We start from the raw sequence: 15,440 nt of genomic DNA on the forward strand, positions 1-15,440 counted from the left end.
CCTTGGAGGGAGTGCAGAGGAGGTTTACTAGGCTGATACTGGAGTTGAGGGGGTTGACCCATGAGGAGAGGCTGAATAAACTAGGCTTGTACTCGTTAGAGTTTAGAAGAATGAGGGGAGATCTCATTGAGACGTATAAGATGATGAATGGGATGGATAGGATAGAGGTGGAGAGACTCTTCCCGCTCAGAAAGGACAGCACGACTAGGGGGCACAGCCTCAAGATAAAGGGGGGGGGTTTAGAACGGAGTTGAGGAGGAACTTCTTCACTCAAAGGGTGGTGAATCTCTGGAATTCTCTGCCCGTTGAAGTGGTGGAGGCTGCCTCGCTAAATATTTTTAAGACGCGGGTTGATGGGTTTTTGATAAGACAGGGGATTAAGGGTTATGGGGAGAGGGCGGGAAAGTGGAACTGAGCCACGACAGATCAGCCATAATCTTATTGAATGGCGGGGCAGGCTCGAAGGGCTAGTTGGCCTACTCCTGCTCCTATTTCTTATGTTCTTATGTTCTTATGCTTTCAAGGAGCTAAATATTGCACTGGGATGAAGGGAATCCAAGAATATGGAGGGAAGATGGGATCAGGTTAATGAATTGGATAATCAGCCATGATCATAATGAATGGCGGAACAGGCTCAAAGGGCCGAATGGCCTCCTTCTGCTCCTATTTTCTATGCTTCTAAATTTCTGTTCCTATATACTTGTATTTTTGTATGGCTTTGATCACTTGATTTTTGCTCAGCAAGTTGTTTCATTTCTTAAGACCTCAACTCTTTCTGAAATTCATGCTGAATGTTTTGCCAATCTTCAACTTTCTGAGATTTGCCCATAAGTCTCTTGAGTGGTTAAAAAATAAAAATGTCTGCCCGCACCCACCCCTCCCCCCAGCACATGAAAAGCTGCACAAACCTGAGCTAAAACTAAGGAAAAAGCTATCAAAATGGTCTGTAGGCAAAATATCTCACCGAGTAGGTCATTCTGAGGAAGCCAGTCCACTAGCTTGATGTTAGGGGCAGGCTGGACATCACTCGGCCATTGACTGTGCAAGTGCCGCCAGATAACCACCTGCGGGAGCTGTGAGAAGGCACGGTTCATTTCCTTTAGCACCATGGGCACAGTCACAGAGGAGAGCATGGAACCAAGGGTCACCACCACAAAGCCATTCTCTCCAGCTGCCAAGATGAATTCTTCCAGTTCCTAAGAAGAACAAGGACAGATCAACATTATCACGTATCACAGGGCAAAGAGAGGCTCAACTGAGACCCAGGGACTGGAGATAGAGATTAATATGAAGAAGAATTGGAGAGAAGAGAGAGAAAACATAGAGCCATACTAGAGTCCGTTATCAAGGATTTCATAACTCAGCATTTGGAAGGCAGTGGTATAATCAGGCAAAGTCAGCATGGAATTACAAAGGGGAAATCATGCTTAACGAATCTATTGGAATTTTTTGAGGATGTATCCAATAGAGTTGACCAAGGAGAATAATGGGTGTGGTTTAATTAGATTTTCAGAAGGCTTTCGACAAGGTCTCACATAACAGATTACTATGTGAAGTTAAAACATGTGGTCTGCAGGTGCAGCAGGTGATCAAGAAGGCAAATGGGATGCTGGCCTTTATAGCGAGGGGGATAGAATATAAAAGCAGGGAGGTCTTGCTGCAACTGTACAGGGTACTGGTGAGGCCGCAGCTGGAGTACTGTGTGCAGTTTTGGTCACCGCACTTGCACAAGGATATTTTGGCCTTGGAGGGAGTGCAGAGGAGGTTCACTAGGCTGATACCGGAAATGAGGGGGTTGGACTATGAAGAGAGACTAAATAGACTGGGTCTGTACTTGTTGGAGTTTAGAAGGATGAGGGGGGATCTTATAGAGACGTATAAGATAATGAAAGGGATGGATAGGGTAGAGGTAGAGAGATTCTTCCCGCTCAGAAAGGACAGCAAGACTAGAGGGCACAGCCTCAAGATAAGGGGGGGGGGGGGCGCAGTTTAGAACAGAGTTGAGGAGGAACTTCTTCACTCAAAGGGTGGTGAATCTCTGGAATTCTCTGCCCGTTGAAGTGGTGGAGTCTACCTCGCTGAATATATTTAAGTCACGGGTAGATAGGTTTTTGACAGACAAGGGAATTAAGGGTTATGGGGAGAAAGCGGGAAAGTGGAACTGATCCACTTCAGATCAGCCATGATCTTATTGAATGGCGGGGCAGGCTCGAAGGGCTAGATGGCCGACTTCTGCTCCTATTTCTTATGTTCTTATGATTGCAGGTAATGTCTTGAGATGGATAAAAAACAAAGAGCTGGTATAAATGCTTTTTGTGATTGGCAGTATCTTCTGGGGTTCCTCAGGGATCTGTGCTGGAACCCCAACTGTTCACATTATATATTAATAATTTGGAAGAGGGAACTGAATGTATTATCTCCAAATCTGCAGATGATACAGAGTTGGGTGGGAGGGTGAGCTGTGAGGGGGATACAGAGATGCATCAGTGTGATTTGGACAGGCTGAGTGTGTGGGTATCTGCATGGCAGATGCAGTATAATGTGGATAAATGTGAGGTTATCCACTTTGGTAACAATAATAGGAAGACAGATTATTACTTGAATGGGTGTAAAGTGAGAGAGGTGGATAGTCAGCGAGACCTTGGAGTCCTCATGCATCAGATGCTGAAAGTAAGTGTGCAGGTACAGCAGACAAATGGTATGTTGGTCTTCATAGCGAGAGGATTTAAATATAGGGATAGGGATGTGTTGCTGCAATTGCGCAAGGCACTGGTGAGGCCACACCTGGTGTGTATTACTGTGGATGCTGGAATCTGAAGCCAAAAGCATTGGCAAAAGGTCATCTGGACTTTAAATGTCAACTCTTTCCTCTCCTCACAGATGCTGCCAAACCTGCTGATCTTTTCCAGAATTTTCTCTTTTGGTTTAACACCTGGAGTATAGTGTGTAGTTTTGGTGTCATTGCTATAGAGGGACTACAGTGAAGGCTTATCAGACTGATTCCTGCACAGGTCTGTCATATGAGGAGAGACTAAATCAGTTAGGATTATATTCACTGGAGTTTAGAAGAGTGAGAGGGGGTCTCATAGAAACTTACAAAATTCTAACAGGGTGAGACAGGGTAGATGCAGAAAGGGTAGTCCAGAACTAGAACAAAAATCAAAGAAAATTACAGCACACGAACAGGCCCTTCGGCCCTCCAAGACTGCACTGACCATGCTGCCCGACTGAACTAAAACCCATTACCCTTCAGGGGACCATATCCCTCTATTCCATCCTATTTATGTCTTTGTCAAGATGCCCCTTAAAACTCACTATCATATTTGCTTCCAGTACCTCTCCCAGCAGTGAGTTCCAGGAACCCACCATCCTCTGTGTCAAAAACTTGCCTCATATATCACTTAAATAAGAACATAAGAACATAAGAAATAGGAGCAGGAGTAGGCCATCCAGCCCTTCGAGCCTGCCCCGCCATTCAATAAGATCATGGCTGATCTGTCGTGGCTCAGTTCCACTTTCCCGCCCTCTCCCCATAACCCTTAATCCCCTCTCTTATCAAGAACCCATCAACCCGCTTCTTAAAAATATTTAGCGAGGCAGCCTCCACCACTTCAACGGGCAGAGAATTCCAGAGATTCACCACCCTTTGAGTGAAGAAGTTCCTCCTCAACTCCGTTCTAAACCGCCTCCCCTTTATCTTGAGGCTGTGCCCCCTAGTAAATCTTGCTCCTCGCACCTTAAATTGACTTTTCCACCCTGGGAAAAAGCTTCTGACTATCTACTCTGTCCATGCCCCTCATAATCTTGTAGACTTTATCAGGTCACCTTCAACCTCTGTCAGTCCAGTGAGAACAAACTAAATTTCTCCAACCTCTCCTCATAGCTAATGCCCTCCATACCAGGCAACATCCTGGTAAATCTTTTCTGTACCCTCTCCAAAGCCTCCACATCCTTCTGGTAGTGTGGCGACCAGAATTGACCACTATATTCCAAGTGTGGCCTAACTTGTCAATTTTTAAACTCAATACCCCGGCCGATGAAGGCAAGCATGCCGTATGCCTTCTTGACTACCTTCTCCACCTACATTGCCACTTTCAATGATTTGGATACCTGTACAGCCAGATCCTTTTGCCTGTCAATGCTCTTAAAGGTTTTGTCATTTACTGTATATTTCCTATCTGTATTAGACCTTCCAAAATGCATTACCTCACATTTGTCCGGATTAAACTCCATCTGCCATCTCTCTGCCCAGGTCTCCAACTGATCTGTATCCTGCTGTATCCTCTGACGGTCCTCATCGCTATCCGCAAACTTACTAATCAATCCAGTTACACTTTCCTTCTCGGAGTCACAGTTTGAGGATAAGAGGTAAAGCTTTTAGAATTGGGATGAGGAGAAATTTCTTCACCCAGAGAGTGGTGAATGTATGGAATTTACTACCACAGAATGTAATTGAGGCCAAAACGCCTCATTGCAAGAAGAAATTAGATATAGCTCTTGGGGCTAAAGGGATGAAGGGATATTGTTGGGGGAGGGGAGATCAGGACATTGAATTCAATGATTGGCCATGATCAAAATGAATGATGGAGCAGCGTGAAGGGCCGAATGGCCTCCTCTTGCTTCTATTTTCTATGTTTCTATACAGGAGAAGGTAGAGAAAAACCAAAAGACAGACAGAGAGAGGGATTGGAAAGAGAGAAAATGCACTGAGACAATGGATATTACAAAGACATACCTGGGAAACTGGTTTAGCTGGTTTTGCAAGTAACCCTCCAACATACACAACATTAGGTAGCAGCGGCCTGGGAAACTCTAAGGTAAAGTCTGTATTATAGATTGACAGCTCAGCCTTTAGGTACAGCTCAGAGAGACTGGGCTCAGATCCAACTGGGAAGCAAGTCTTGATGGCTTTATCAAACTTTGCCAAGATCATCCTTTCCGATAAAGATGAGAATAGAAAGATTATGGAATTCATCAGTCTACCCCAAAATCCCATCTGATCTGTCAGCAGGGAGTGTGCTACAGGAACGTAGGACAGTGGGCTTGGTAGTCCAGCCAAGTACCAACTCCAAAAATTTCCCGAATGGACAGCCACAAAATGTAGATGGAGCTTCTCTGCTACCAGCAGTGAGCAAGGGTTGAATGCATCTACCAGTGCAATATCAAACTGTTCGGCTTTCAAAGAATTCATCAGGTCATTGTCACTCATCATCCACTCACACTGCAATGCTAAATGGCCCATAAAATCCAAAAACCCATGAAAAGTTTCTCTGTAAAAAAAAAAGAAATCAGTTACAAAAACTTGGTAACATTCACAAAATAAAACTAAGGGTGGAGGAGGCCAGAGAAGAAGGTGGTTAGATTCTCTCTTGTTGGAGGTGGTCATGTCTTAGCATTTAAAATGAATATTAAAGTTAAAATAAAGTTTATTTATTAGTCACAAGTAAGGCTTACATTAAAACTGCAATGAAGTTATTGTGAAATTCCCTAAGTCCAGCTTCTGTTCAGGTCAATGCACCTAACCAGCGAGTCTTTCAAACTGTGGGAGGAAACCGGAGCACCCAGAGGAAACCCATGCAGACACAGGGAAAATGTGCAAACTCCACACAGATAGTGACCTGAGTTAGGAATCAAACCCAGGTCCTTGGCGCTGTGAGGCAACAGTGCTAACCACTGTGCCGCCATGCCACTCCATGTTATTTGCCACTTATCAGGTACGGGAAAAGACAGGGGAATGGCAAATGATGGTGTTCGTTTGGTGAGCTGAATGCCCTCCTTCTCTACTGTAACAATTCTGTGATTCTGTTACACCTCCAGTCCAGTGCTGTAGTGAAGGAATGCCGCACTGCTGCAGATTCATCCTGTCACTTAACATAGAACATAGAACACTACAGCACAAACAGGCCCTTCGGCCCACAAGTTGCGCCAATCACATCTATACTGACCAAGCCATAGAACTATCTGTGACTTCCAATCCCATTAAATCCCACGTACTCATCCAGAAGTCTTTTAAAAGACCCCAGCGAGTTCGCCTGTACCACCACTGACGGCAACCGATTCCACTCACTCACCACCCTCTGAGTGAAAAACGTACCCCTAACATCTCCTCTGTGCTTGCTCCCCAGCACCTTAAACCTGTGTCCTCTCGTAGGGACCATTTCAGCCCTGGGAAATAGCCTCCGAGAATCCACCCTATCTATTCCTCTCAACATGTTATAAACCTCTATCAGGTCGCCTCTCAACCTTCGTCTCTCCAGGGAGAAGAGACCCAGCTCCCTCAACCTATCTTCATAAGGCATGCCTCCCAATCCAGGCAACATCCTTGTAAATCTCCTCTGCACCCTCTCAATAGCTTCCACATCCTTCTTGTAGTGAGGCGACCAGAACTGCGCACAGTACTCCAAGGGATCTGACAAGGGTCTTATAAAGTTGCAGCATTACCTCCCGACTCCTAAACTCAATCCCTCAATTAATGAAGGTCAGTACACCATACACCTTCTTGACCACATCCTCCACCTGCGAGACTGATTTGAGAGTCCTATGGACCCGGGCCCCAAGATCCTTCTGCTCCTCAACACAGCTAAGACTCCTACCCTTGATATTGTACTCCTGCATCCCGTTGGTCCTGCCAAAATGGACCACTGCACATTTATCTGCGTTGAAGTCCATCTGCCACTTCTCCGCCCAGTCTTGCATCCTATCTATGTCACGCTGCAACTTCTGACATCCCTCCAGACCATCCACAGCACCACCAACCTTCGTATCATCGGCGAACTTACTAACCCATCCCTCCACTTCCTCATCCAGGTCATTTATGAAAATGACAAACAGCAAGGGTCCTAGAACAGATCCCTGGGGCACTCCACTGGTGACCAACCTCCATGCAGAAAAAGACCCATCCACAACCACTCTCTGCCTTCTGCAGGCAAGCCAGTTCTGGATCCACAAGGCCAAAGCCCCTTGGATACCATGCTGTCTCACCTTCTCAAGAAGTCTTGCATGGGGGACCTTATCAAACGCCTTGCTGAAGTCCATATACGCCACGTCCACCGCTCTTCCTTCGTCAATGTGTGCAGTCACATTTTCAAAGAACTCAACTAGGCTCGTAAGGCACGACCTGCCCTTGACAAAGCCGTGCTGACTATTCCTGATCATTTTAAACTTCTCTAAATGCTCATAAATCTTGTCCCTCAGAATCCTCTCCATCAACTTACCAACCACTGAGGTCAGACTCACCGGTCAGTAATTTCCCAGGCTATCCCTGTTCCCTTTCTTGAAAATAGGAACCACATCCGCAATCCTCCAATCCTCTGGAACCTCTTCCGTCTCCATCGACGACGCAAAGATCATCGCCAGGGGCTCTGCAATCACTTCCCTCACCTCCCACAATAACCTGGGGTACATCCCATCCGGTCCCGGCGACTTATCTATCTTGATAGAATTTAAAAGTTCCAACACATCCTCTTCCTTAACATCCACATGCTCAATCTTTTCAGTCTGCCACAAACCTGTAGTACAACCTCCCAGATCACTTTCCACCGTGAATACCGAGGCAAAGTACTCATTAAGCACCTCTGCCATTTCTTCTGGTTCCACTCAGACTTTTCCCCCTTCACCTTTTATAGGTCCTATCCCTTCTCTTCTCATCCTTTTACTCTTCACATATTTGCAGAACGCCTTGGGATTCTCCTTAATCTTACCCGCCAAGGCCTTCTCATGACCTCTTCTGGCTCTCCTAATTTCCCTTTTAAGCTCCTTTCTACAATCCTTATACTCCTCTAGATCCTTAACATCTCTTAGCTCTCTGAACCTTTTATACCTGACCAGGTTCACCACAACCTTCGTGCACCACGGCTCCCACGATGTACCATAACCTCCTTGTCTCATCGGAACATTGCCGTGCAGAGCTCCAGACAAACATTCCTTGAATATCCGCCACCTTCCTTCAGTACTTTTCCCCAAGAACGCCTCCTTCCAGTTTACTCGTCCAATTGTCTGCCTGATATCATCATATTTCCCCTTACTCCAGACAAACACCTTCCTAGCCTGCCTGATCCTATCTCTTTCCAATGCTATCGTGAAGGAGATAGAATTATGATCACCATCCCCAAGATGCTCTCCCACCGAGAGATCCATCACCTGTCCTGGTTCATTCGCCAGCACCAGGTCAAGTACAGCCTCTCCTCTCGTAGGCTTATCCACGTACTGTGTCAGGAAACCCTCCTGAACACACCTAACAAACTCCTCCCCATCCAAACCCTTACCCTAGGGATATTCCAGTTGATGTTTGGGAAATTAAAGTCTCCCATCACGACAACTCTGTTATTACTACATCTCTCTAGGATCTGTTTCCCTATCCGCACCTCAACTTCCCTGTCACTATTGGGTGGCCTATAGAAAACACCCAGCAAAGTTTTTGACCCTTTGCTGTTCCTAACTTCCACCCACAGAGACTCTGTAGATAGTCCCTCCACGGCATCCTCCTTCTCTGCAGCCATGACACTGTCCCTGATCAACAGTGCCACTCCACCACCTCTTTTGACCCCCTCCCTGTCCTTCCTGAAACATCTAAATCCTGGCCCCTGAAGTACCCAGTCCTGTCCCTGAGACATCCAAGTCTCCGTAATGGCCACCACATCACATTCCCAAGCAGCAATCCATGCCCTAAGCTCATCTACTTTGTTCACTACACTCCTGGCGTTAAAGTAGACACACCTCAGACCCTTGGCCTGGGCACTTCCCTTCTCCATTACCCGTCTAACCTCCCTATCACACTGTCTACAGTCCTTCTCTACCTGGGAGCTAACCTCCTCACTCTCAGGTCTCCTCATCTCTATTCCCTCCCCCCAACTGTTCTAGTTTAAAGTCCCCCCAGTGTCCCTAGCCAACCTTCCCGCCAAGATATTGGTCCCCCTGGGATTCAAGTGCCACCCGTCTTTACTGTACAGGTCACACCTGCCCCTAAAGAGGTCCCAATGATCCAGGAACTGGAATCCCTGCCCCCCTCCTCCAGTCCCTCAGCCATGCATTCACCCTCCACCTCATTCCATTCCTGCTCTCACTCTCCCACTTCTGTAAAAGATCTTGCAGTGCTTTTTCCAAAGAAAAGCAGCAAATTTCTCCCCAGTTTCCCTCGGCCTGGCAACTGTGACAATTTAAAGTCATAGAGGTTTACAGCATGGAAACAGGCCCTTCCGTCTAACTTATCCATGCTGCACAGTTTTTAACCACTAAGCTAATCCCAATTGTCCGCATTTGACCCATATCCTCTATATCCATCTTACCCACGTGATTGTCCAAACGCTTTTTAAAAGACAGAATCATACTTGCCTCTATTACTGCCTCTGGCAGCTTGTTCCAGACACTCACCACCCTCTGTGTGGAAAAATTGCCTACCTAGACCCTTTTGTATTTCTCCCCTCTCACCTTAAACCCAAATCCTGTAGTTTCAGACTCCCCTACCTTTGGGAAAGGTATCCAGCTTATCTATCTTCCAGAGACTGGAGGATAGCCAATGTTGTTCCATTGTTTAAGAAGGGCAGCAAGGATAATCCAGGTAATTACAGGCCAGTGAGCTTTATATGAGTGGTAGGGAAATTATTGGAAAAGATTCTTAGGGACAGATTTACTCGCATTTGGAAACAAATGGAATTATTAGTGGCAGCATGGTTTTGTGAAGGGGAAGTCATGCCTCACTAACTTGATTGAATTTTTCGAAGTAGTGACGAAATGATAGATGAGGGAAAGGCAGTGGATGTTGTATACATGGACTTCAATAAATCTTTGACAAGGTACCTCGTGGTAGACTGGTATGAAAGGTGACGTCACATGGGATGAGAGGAGAGCTAGCAAGATGGGTACAGAACTGCCTTGGCCACAGAACACAGTAAGAAGTCTCACAACACCAGGTTAAAATTCAACAGGTTTATTTGGCAGCAAAAGCCACTAACTTTCGAAGCACTTGCGGCTCCTTCGTCAGGTGAGTGGGAATTCTATTCGCAAACAGGGCATATAAAGACACAATCTCAATTTACAAAATAGTGATTGAAATGCAAGTCTTTACAGGTAATCAAGTCTCAAAGGTACAGATAATGTGGGTAGAGACAGAGCATTAAACTCAGATTAAAGGGATGTGTATTGTCTCCAGACAAGACACGTAATGAGATGTTGCAAGCTCAGGCAAGTCATGGGAGTTATAGATAGTGTGACATGAACCCAAGATCCCAGATGAGGCCATCCTCATGTGTGCAGAACTTGGCTATCAGTCTCTGCTCAGCGACTCTGCGCTGTTGTGTGTCGCCTTGGAGAACACTTACCCAAAGATCAGAGGCCAAATGCCCGTGACCACTGAAGTGTTTCCCAACAGGAAGAGAACACTCTTGCCTGGTGATTGTCGAGCGGTGTTCATTCATCCGCTGTCGTAGCGTCTGCACGGTCTCCCCAATGTACCATGCCTCGGGATATCCTTTCCTGCAGCGTATCAGTTAGACAACATTGGCCGAGTTGCAAGAGTATGCCCGTGTACCTGGTGGATGGTGTTCTCACGTGAGATGATGGCATCTGTGTTGATGATCTGGCATGTCTTACAGAGGTTGCTGTGGCAGGGTTGTGTGGTGTTGTGGTCACTGTTCTCCTGAAGACTGGGTAGTTTGCTGTGGACAATGGTCTGTTTGAGGTTGTGAGGTTGTTTGAAGGCAAGAAGTGGGGGTGTGGGGATGGCCCTAGTGAGATGTTCATCTTCATCAATGACATGTTGAAGGCTCCGGAGAAAGTGCCGTAGCTTCTCCACTCCGGGGAAGTACTGGATGACGAAGGGTGCTCTGTCCACCGTGTCCCGTGTTTATCCTCTGGAAGGCCGCTGCCCTCGAATTGACATGTATGCCCAAGCCATCAGGAGATGAATCAACACCAGATTCATTAACCACACTCATAAGAAAGACCCGAACATCACCCAATCACAACGTAACGCCATCCACACTCTCAAGACCAACTGCAACATTGTCATCAAACCAACAGACAAAGGAGGGGCCATCGTCATACTGAACAGAACGGATTACTGCAAAGAAGCGTACCGACAACTGAACAACGAGGAACACTACAGTCACCTGCAGATCCGACCAAAGAACACACTCATCGACTCAACAGACCGATCAAGACCTTTGATCTGGACCTTCAGAGCACCCTCCGTGCTCTCATCCCACTCAGTCCCCGCATTGGAGATCTCTACTGCCTCCCAAAGATACACAAGGGAACACACTCAGCCGTCCCATTGTATCGGGCAATGGAACCCTGTGTGAGAACCTCTCCGGCTACGTCGTGGGCATCCTGAAATCCATTGTACAAAGAACCCCCAGCCTTTATCGTAACACTACGGACTTCCTAGAGACTCAGCATACATGGAGCAGTTGAACCAGGGACAGTCCTCGTCGCAGTGGATATCTTGGCGCTCTACACCAACATCCCCCACGATGATGGATTGCTGCAACTGCCTCAGAGCTCGACACCAATAAATGCCAGTCTTCAGATGCAATTTTACAACTCATCCACTTCATCCTGGACCACAATGTTTTCACCTTCAACAACCAGTTCTTCATCCAGACACACGGAACAGCCATGGGCACCAAATTCACACTTCAGTATGCCAACATCTTCATGCACAGGTTCCAACAAGACCTCTTCACCTTAGAGGACTTTCAACTGATGCTATACATTAGATACATCGATGACATTTTCCTCCTTTGGACTCATGGTCAACAATCATTGAAACAACTATATGATGACATCAACAAGTTCCATCCCACCATCAGACTCACCATGGACTACTGTCCGGAATCGGCTGCATTCTTGGACACATACATCTCCATCAAGGATGGTCACCTCAGCACCTCACTGTCCCGCAAGCCCACGAATAACCTCACGATGCTCCACTTCTCCAGCTTCCATCCTAAACATGTTTATGAAGCCATCCCCAATGGACAAGCCCTCCGTATACACAGGATCACAACAGAACATCTCCAGACACTGGAAGATGCTCTCATATGAACAGGATATGGCACTAGACTCATCGATTGACAATTCCAACACGCCACAGCGTAAAACCACACTGAAAACAAACACGGGACACGGCGGATAGAGTACCCTTCATCGTCCAGTACTTCTCCGGAGCAGAGAAGCTATGACATCTTCTCCGGAGACTTCAACATGTCACTGATGAAGATGAACATCTCGCCAAGGCCATCCCCACACCCCCACTTATTGCCTTCAAACAACCGCACAACCTCAAACAGACCATTGTCTGCAGCAAACTACCCAGCGTTCAGGAGAACAGTGACCAGACACCACACAACCCTGTCACAGCAACCTCTGCAAGACATGCCAGATCATCAACACGGATGCCATCATCTCACGTGAGAACACCATCCACCAGGTACACGGTACATACTCTTACAACTCGGCCAATGTCGTCTACCTTATATGCTGCAGGAAAGGATGTCCCGAGGCATGGTACATTGGGGAGACCATGCAGACGCTACGATAGCGGATGAACGAACACTGCTCGACAATCACCAGGCAGAAGTGTTCTCTTTGTGTTGGGAAACACTTCAGCTGTTATGGGCATTCGGCCTCTGATCTTCGGGTAAACGTTCTCCAAGGCGGCCTTCAGGACACACGATAGCGCAGAGTCGCTGAGCAGAGACTGATACCTAAGTTCTGCACACATGAGGATGGCCTCAACTGGGATCTTGGGTTCATGTCACACTATCTGTAACCCCCATGACTTGCCTGGGCTTGCAAAATCTCACTAACTGTCCTGGCTGGAGACAATACACATCTCTTTAACCTGTGCTTCACACTCTCTCCACTCACATTGTCTGTACCTTTGAGACTTGATTACCTGTAAAGACTCACATTCCAACCATTATTTTGTAAATTGAGTTTGTTTATATGCCCTGTTTGTGAACAGAATTCCCACTTACCTGATGAAGGAGAGCGCCCCATAAGCTAGTGGTTTTTGCTACCAAATAAACCTGTTGGACTTTAACCTGGTGTTGTGAGACTTCTTACTGTGTTTACCCCAGTCCAATGCCGGCATCTCCACATCATGGGCATAGGAAACAGAGGGTAGCAGTACGGGGATGCTTTTCTGAATGGAAGGCTGTGACTCGCAGTGTTCCACAGAGATCAGTTCTGGGATCTTTGTTGTTTGTAGTTTATATAAATGATTTGGAGGAAAATGTAGCTGGTCTGATTAGTAAGTTTGCAGACGATACAAAAATTGGTGGAGTTGTGGATAGTGAAGAGGATTGTCAGAGGATACAGCAAGATATAGACCAGTTGGAGACTTAGGAGGAGAAATGGCAAATGGAGTTTAATCTGAACAAGTGTGATGTAATGCATTTTGGAATGTCCAATGCATGTAGGAATTATACAGTAAATGGTAGAACCCTTAGGAGTATTGACAGGCGGAGAGATCTGGGCGTACATGTCCACCGATCACTGAAAGTGGCAACACAGATGGATAAAATAGTCAAGAAGGCATACGGCATGCTAGCCTTCATTGGTCGGGACATTGAGTATAAAAGTTGGCAGGTCATGCTGCAGCTGTATAGAACCTTAGTTAGGCCTCATTTAGAATATTGTGTACAATTCTGGTCGCCACACTACCTGAAGAATGTGGATACTTTGGAGAGAGAACAGAAAAGATTTACTGGGATATTGCCGGGTCTGGAGGATAATGGCTATGAGGAGAGATTGGATAAACTTGGTTTATTCTCACTGGAATGATGGAGATTGAGGGGTGACTTCAGAGAGGTTTACAAGATTATGAATGGCATGAACAGAGTGGATAGTCAGAAGCTTTTTCCTAGGGTAGAAAAGTCTCAAGTACTGGGGAAAATAAGTTTAAGGTGGTGGGGAAATAGAACATAGAACATAGAACATAGAACACTACAGCACAAACAGGCCCTTCGGCCCACAAGTTGCGCCGATCACATCATCACCTACCAACCTACAGACCTATCTATAACCCTCAATCTCATTAAACCCCATATACTCATCCAGGAGTCTTTTAAAAGACCCCAGCGAGTTCGCCTCCACCACCACTGACGGCAGCCGATTCCATTCACTCACCACCCTCTGAGTGAAAAACTTACCCCTAACATCACTTCTGAACCTCCCTCCCCGCACCTTAAATCTGTGTCCTCTCGTAGTGACCATTTCAACCCGGGGAAATAGCCTCTGAGAGTCCACCCTATCTATTCCTCTCAATATTTTGTAAACTTCTATCAGGTCGCCTCTCAACCTTCGTCTCTCCAGGGAAAAGAGTCCCAGCTCCCTCAACCTAACTTCATAAGGCATGCCTCCCAGTCCAGGCAACATCCTTGTAAATCTCCTCTGTACCCTTTCAATAGCTTCTACATCTTTCCTATAGTGAGGCGACCAGAACTGCGCACAATACTCTAAATGAGGCCTGACAAGGGTCTTATAAAGTTCCAGCATTACCTCCCAACTCCTAAACTCAATCCCTCGATTAATGAAGGCCAGTACACCATACGCCTTCATGACCACCTCCTCCACCTGCGAGGCCGATTTAAGAGTCCTGTGGACCCGGACCCCAAGATCCTTCTGCTCCTCAACACTACTCAGACTTCTGCCCTTGATAGTGTACTCGTTCATCCCGTTGGTTCTGCCAAAATGGACGACTACACATTTATCCGCGTTGAAGTCCATCTGCCACTTCTCCGCCCAGTCCTGCATCCTATCTATGTCCTGCTGCAACTTTTGCCATCCTTCCAGATCATCCACAACACCACCGACCTTCATGTCATCAGCGAACTTACTTACCCATCCCTCCACTTCCTCATCCAGGTCATTTATGAAAATGACAAACAACAAGGGTCCCAGAACAGATCCTTGAGGCACTCCGCTGGTGACTGACCTCCATTCAGAAAAAGCCCCATCCACAACCACTCTCTGCCTTCTGCAGGCAAGCCAGTTCTGGATCCACAAGGCCAAAGGCCCTTGGATCCCATGCCCTCTCACCTTCTCAAGAAGTCTTGCATGGGGGACCTTATCAAACGCCTTGCTGAAGTCCATGTACCCTACGTCCACGGCACTTCCTTCGTCAATGTGTTCAGTCACATTATCGAAGAACTCAACTAGGCTTGTAAGGCACGACCTGCCCTTGACAAATCCATGCTGACTATTCCTGATCATGTCAAACCTCTCCAAATGTTCGTAAATCTTGTCCCTCAGAAGCCTCTCCATCAGCTTACCAACCACTGAGGTCAGACTCACCGGTCGGTAATTTCCCGGGCTATCTCTGTTCCCTTTCTTGAAAATAGGAACTACATCCGCAATCCTCCAATCCTCTGGAACCTCTCCCGTCTCCATTGACGACGCAAAGATCATCGCCAGGGGCTCTGCAATCTCTTCCCTCG

At 46.7% G+C, this 15,440-nt stretch overlaps 1 protein-coding gene across 1 annotated transcript in view; it reads right to left on the minus strand.

Moving 5' to 3' along the window:
- LOC145343525 (UDP-glucuronosyltransferase 3A2-like) overlaps positions 1 to 15,440 on the minus strand; it is a 51,277-nt gene that overhangs the window by 20,262 nt on the left and 15,575 nt on the right. The window contains exons 5-6 of the mRNA XM_080189776.1: positions 4,736 to 5,270; positions 965 to 1,196 (exon numbers count right to left, since the gene is read on the minus strand). Of these exons, the coding sequence (XP_080045902.1) occupies positions 965 to 1,196; positions 4,736 to 5,270 (767 nt within the window). The remainder of the gene's footprint in view (positions 1 to 964; positions 1,197 to 4,735; positions 5,271 to 15,440) is intronic.

Source organism: Carcharhinus amblyrhynchos, chromosome 5 (assembly GCF_965287045.1).
Source record: "Carcharhinus amblyrhynchos chromosome 5, sCarAmb.v2.hapA, whole genome shotgun sequence".
Taxonomy (NCBI): domain Eukaryota; kingdom Metazoa; phylum Chordata; class Chondrichthyes; order Carcharhiniformes; family Carcharhinidae; genus Carcharhinus; species Carcharhinus amblyrhynchos.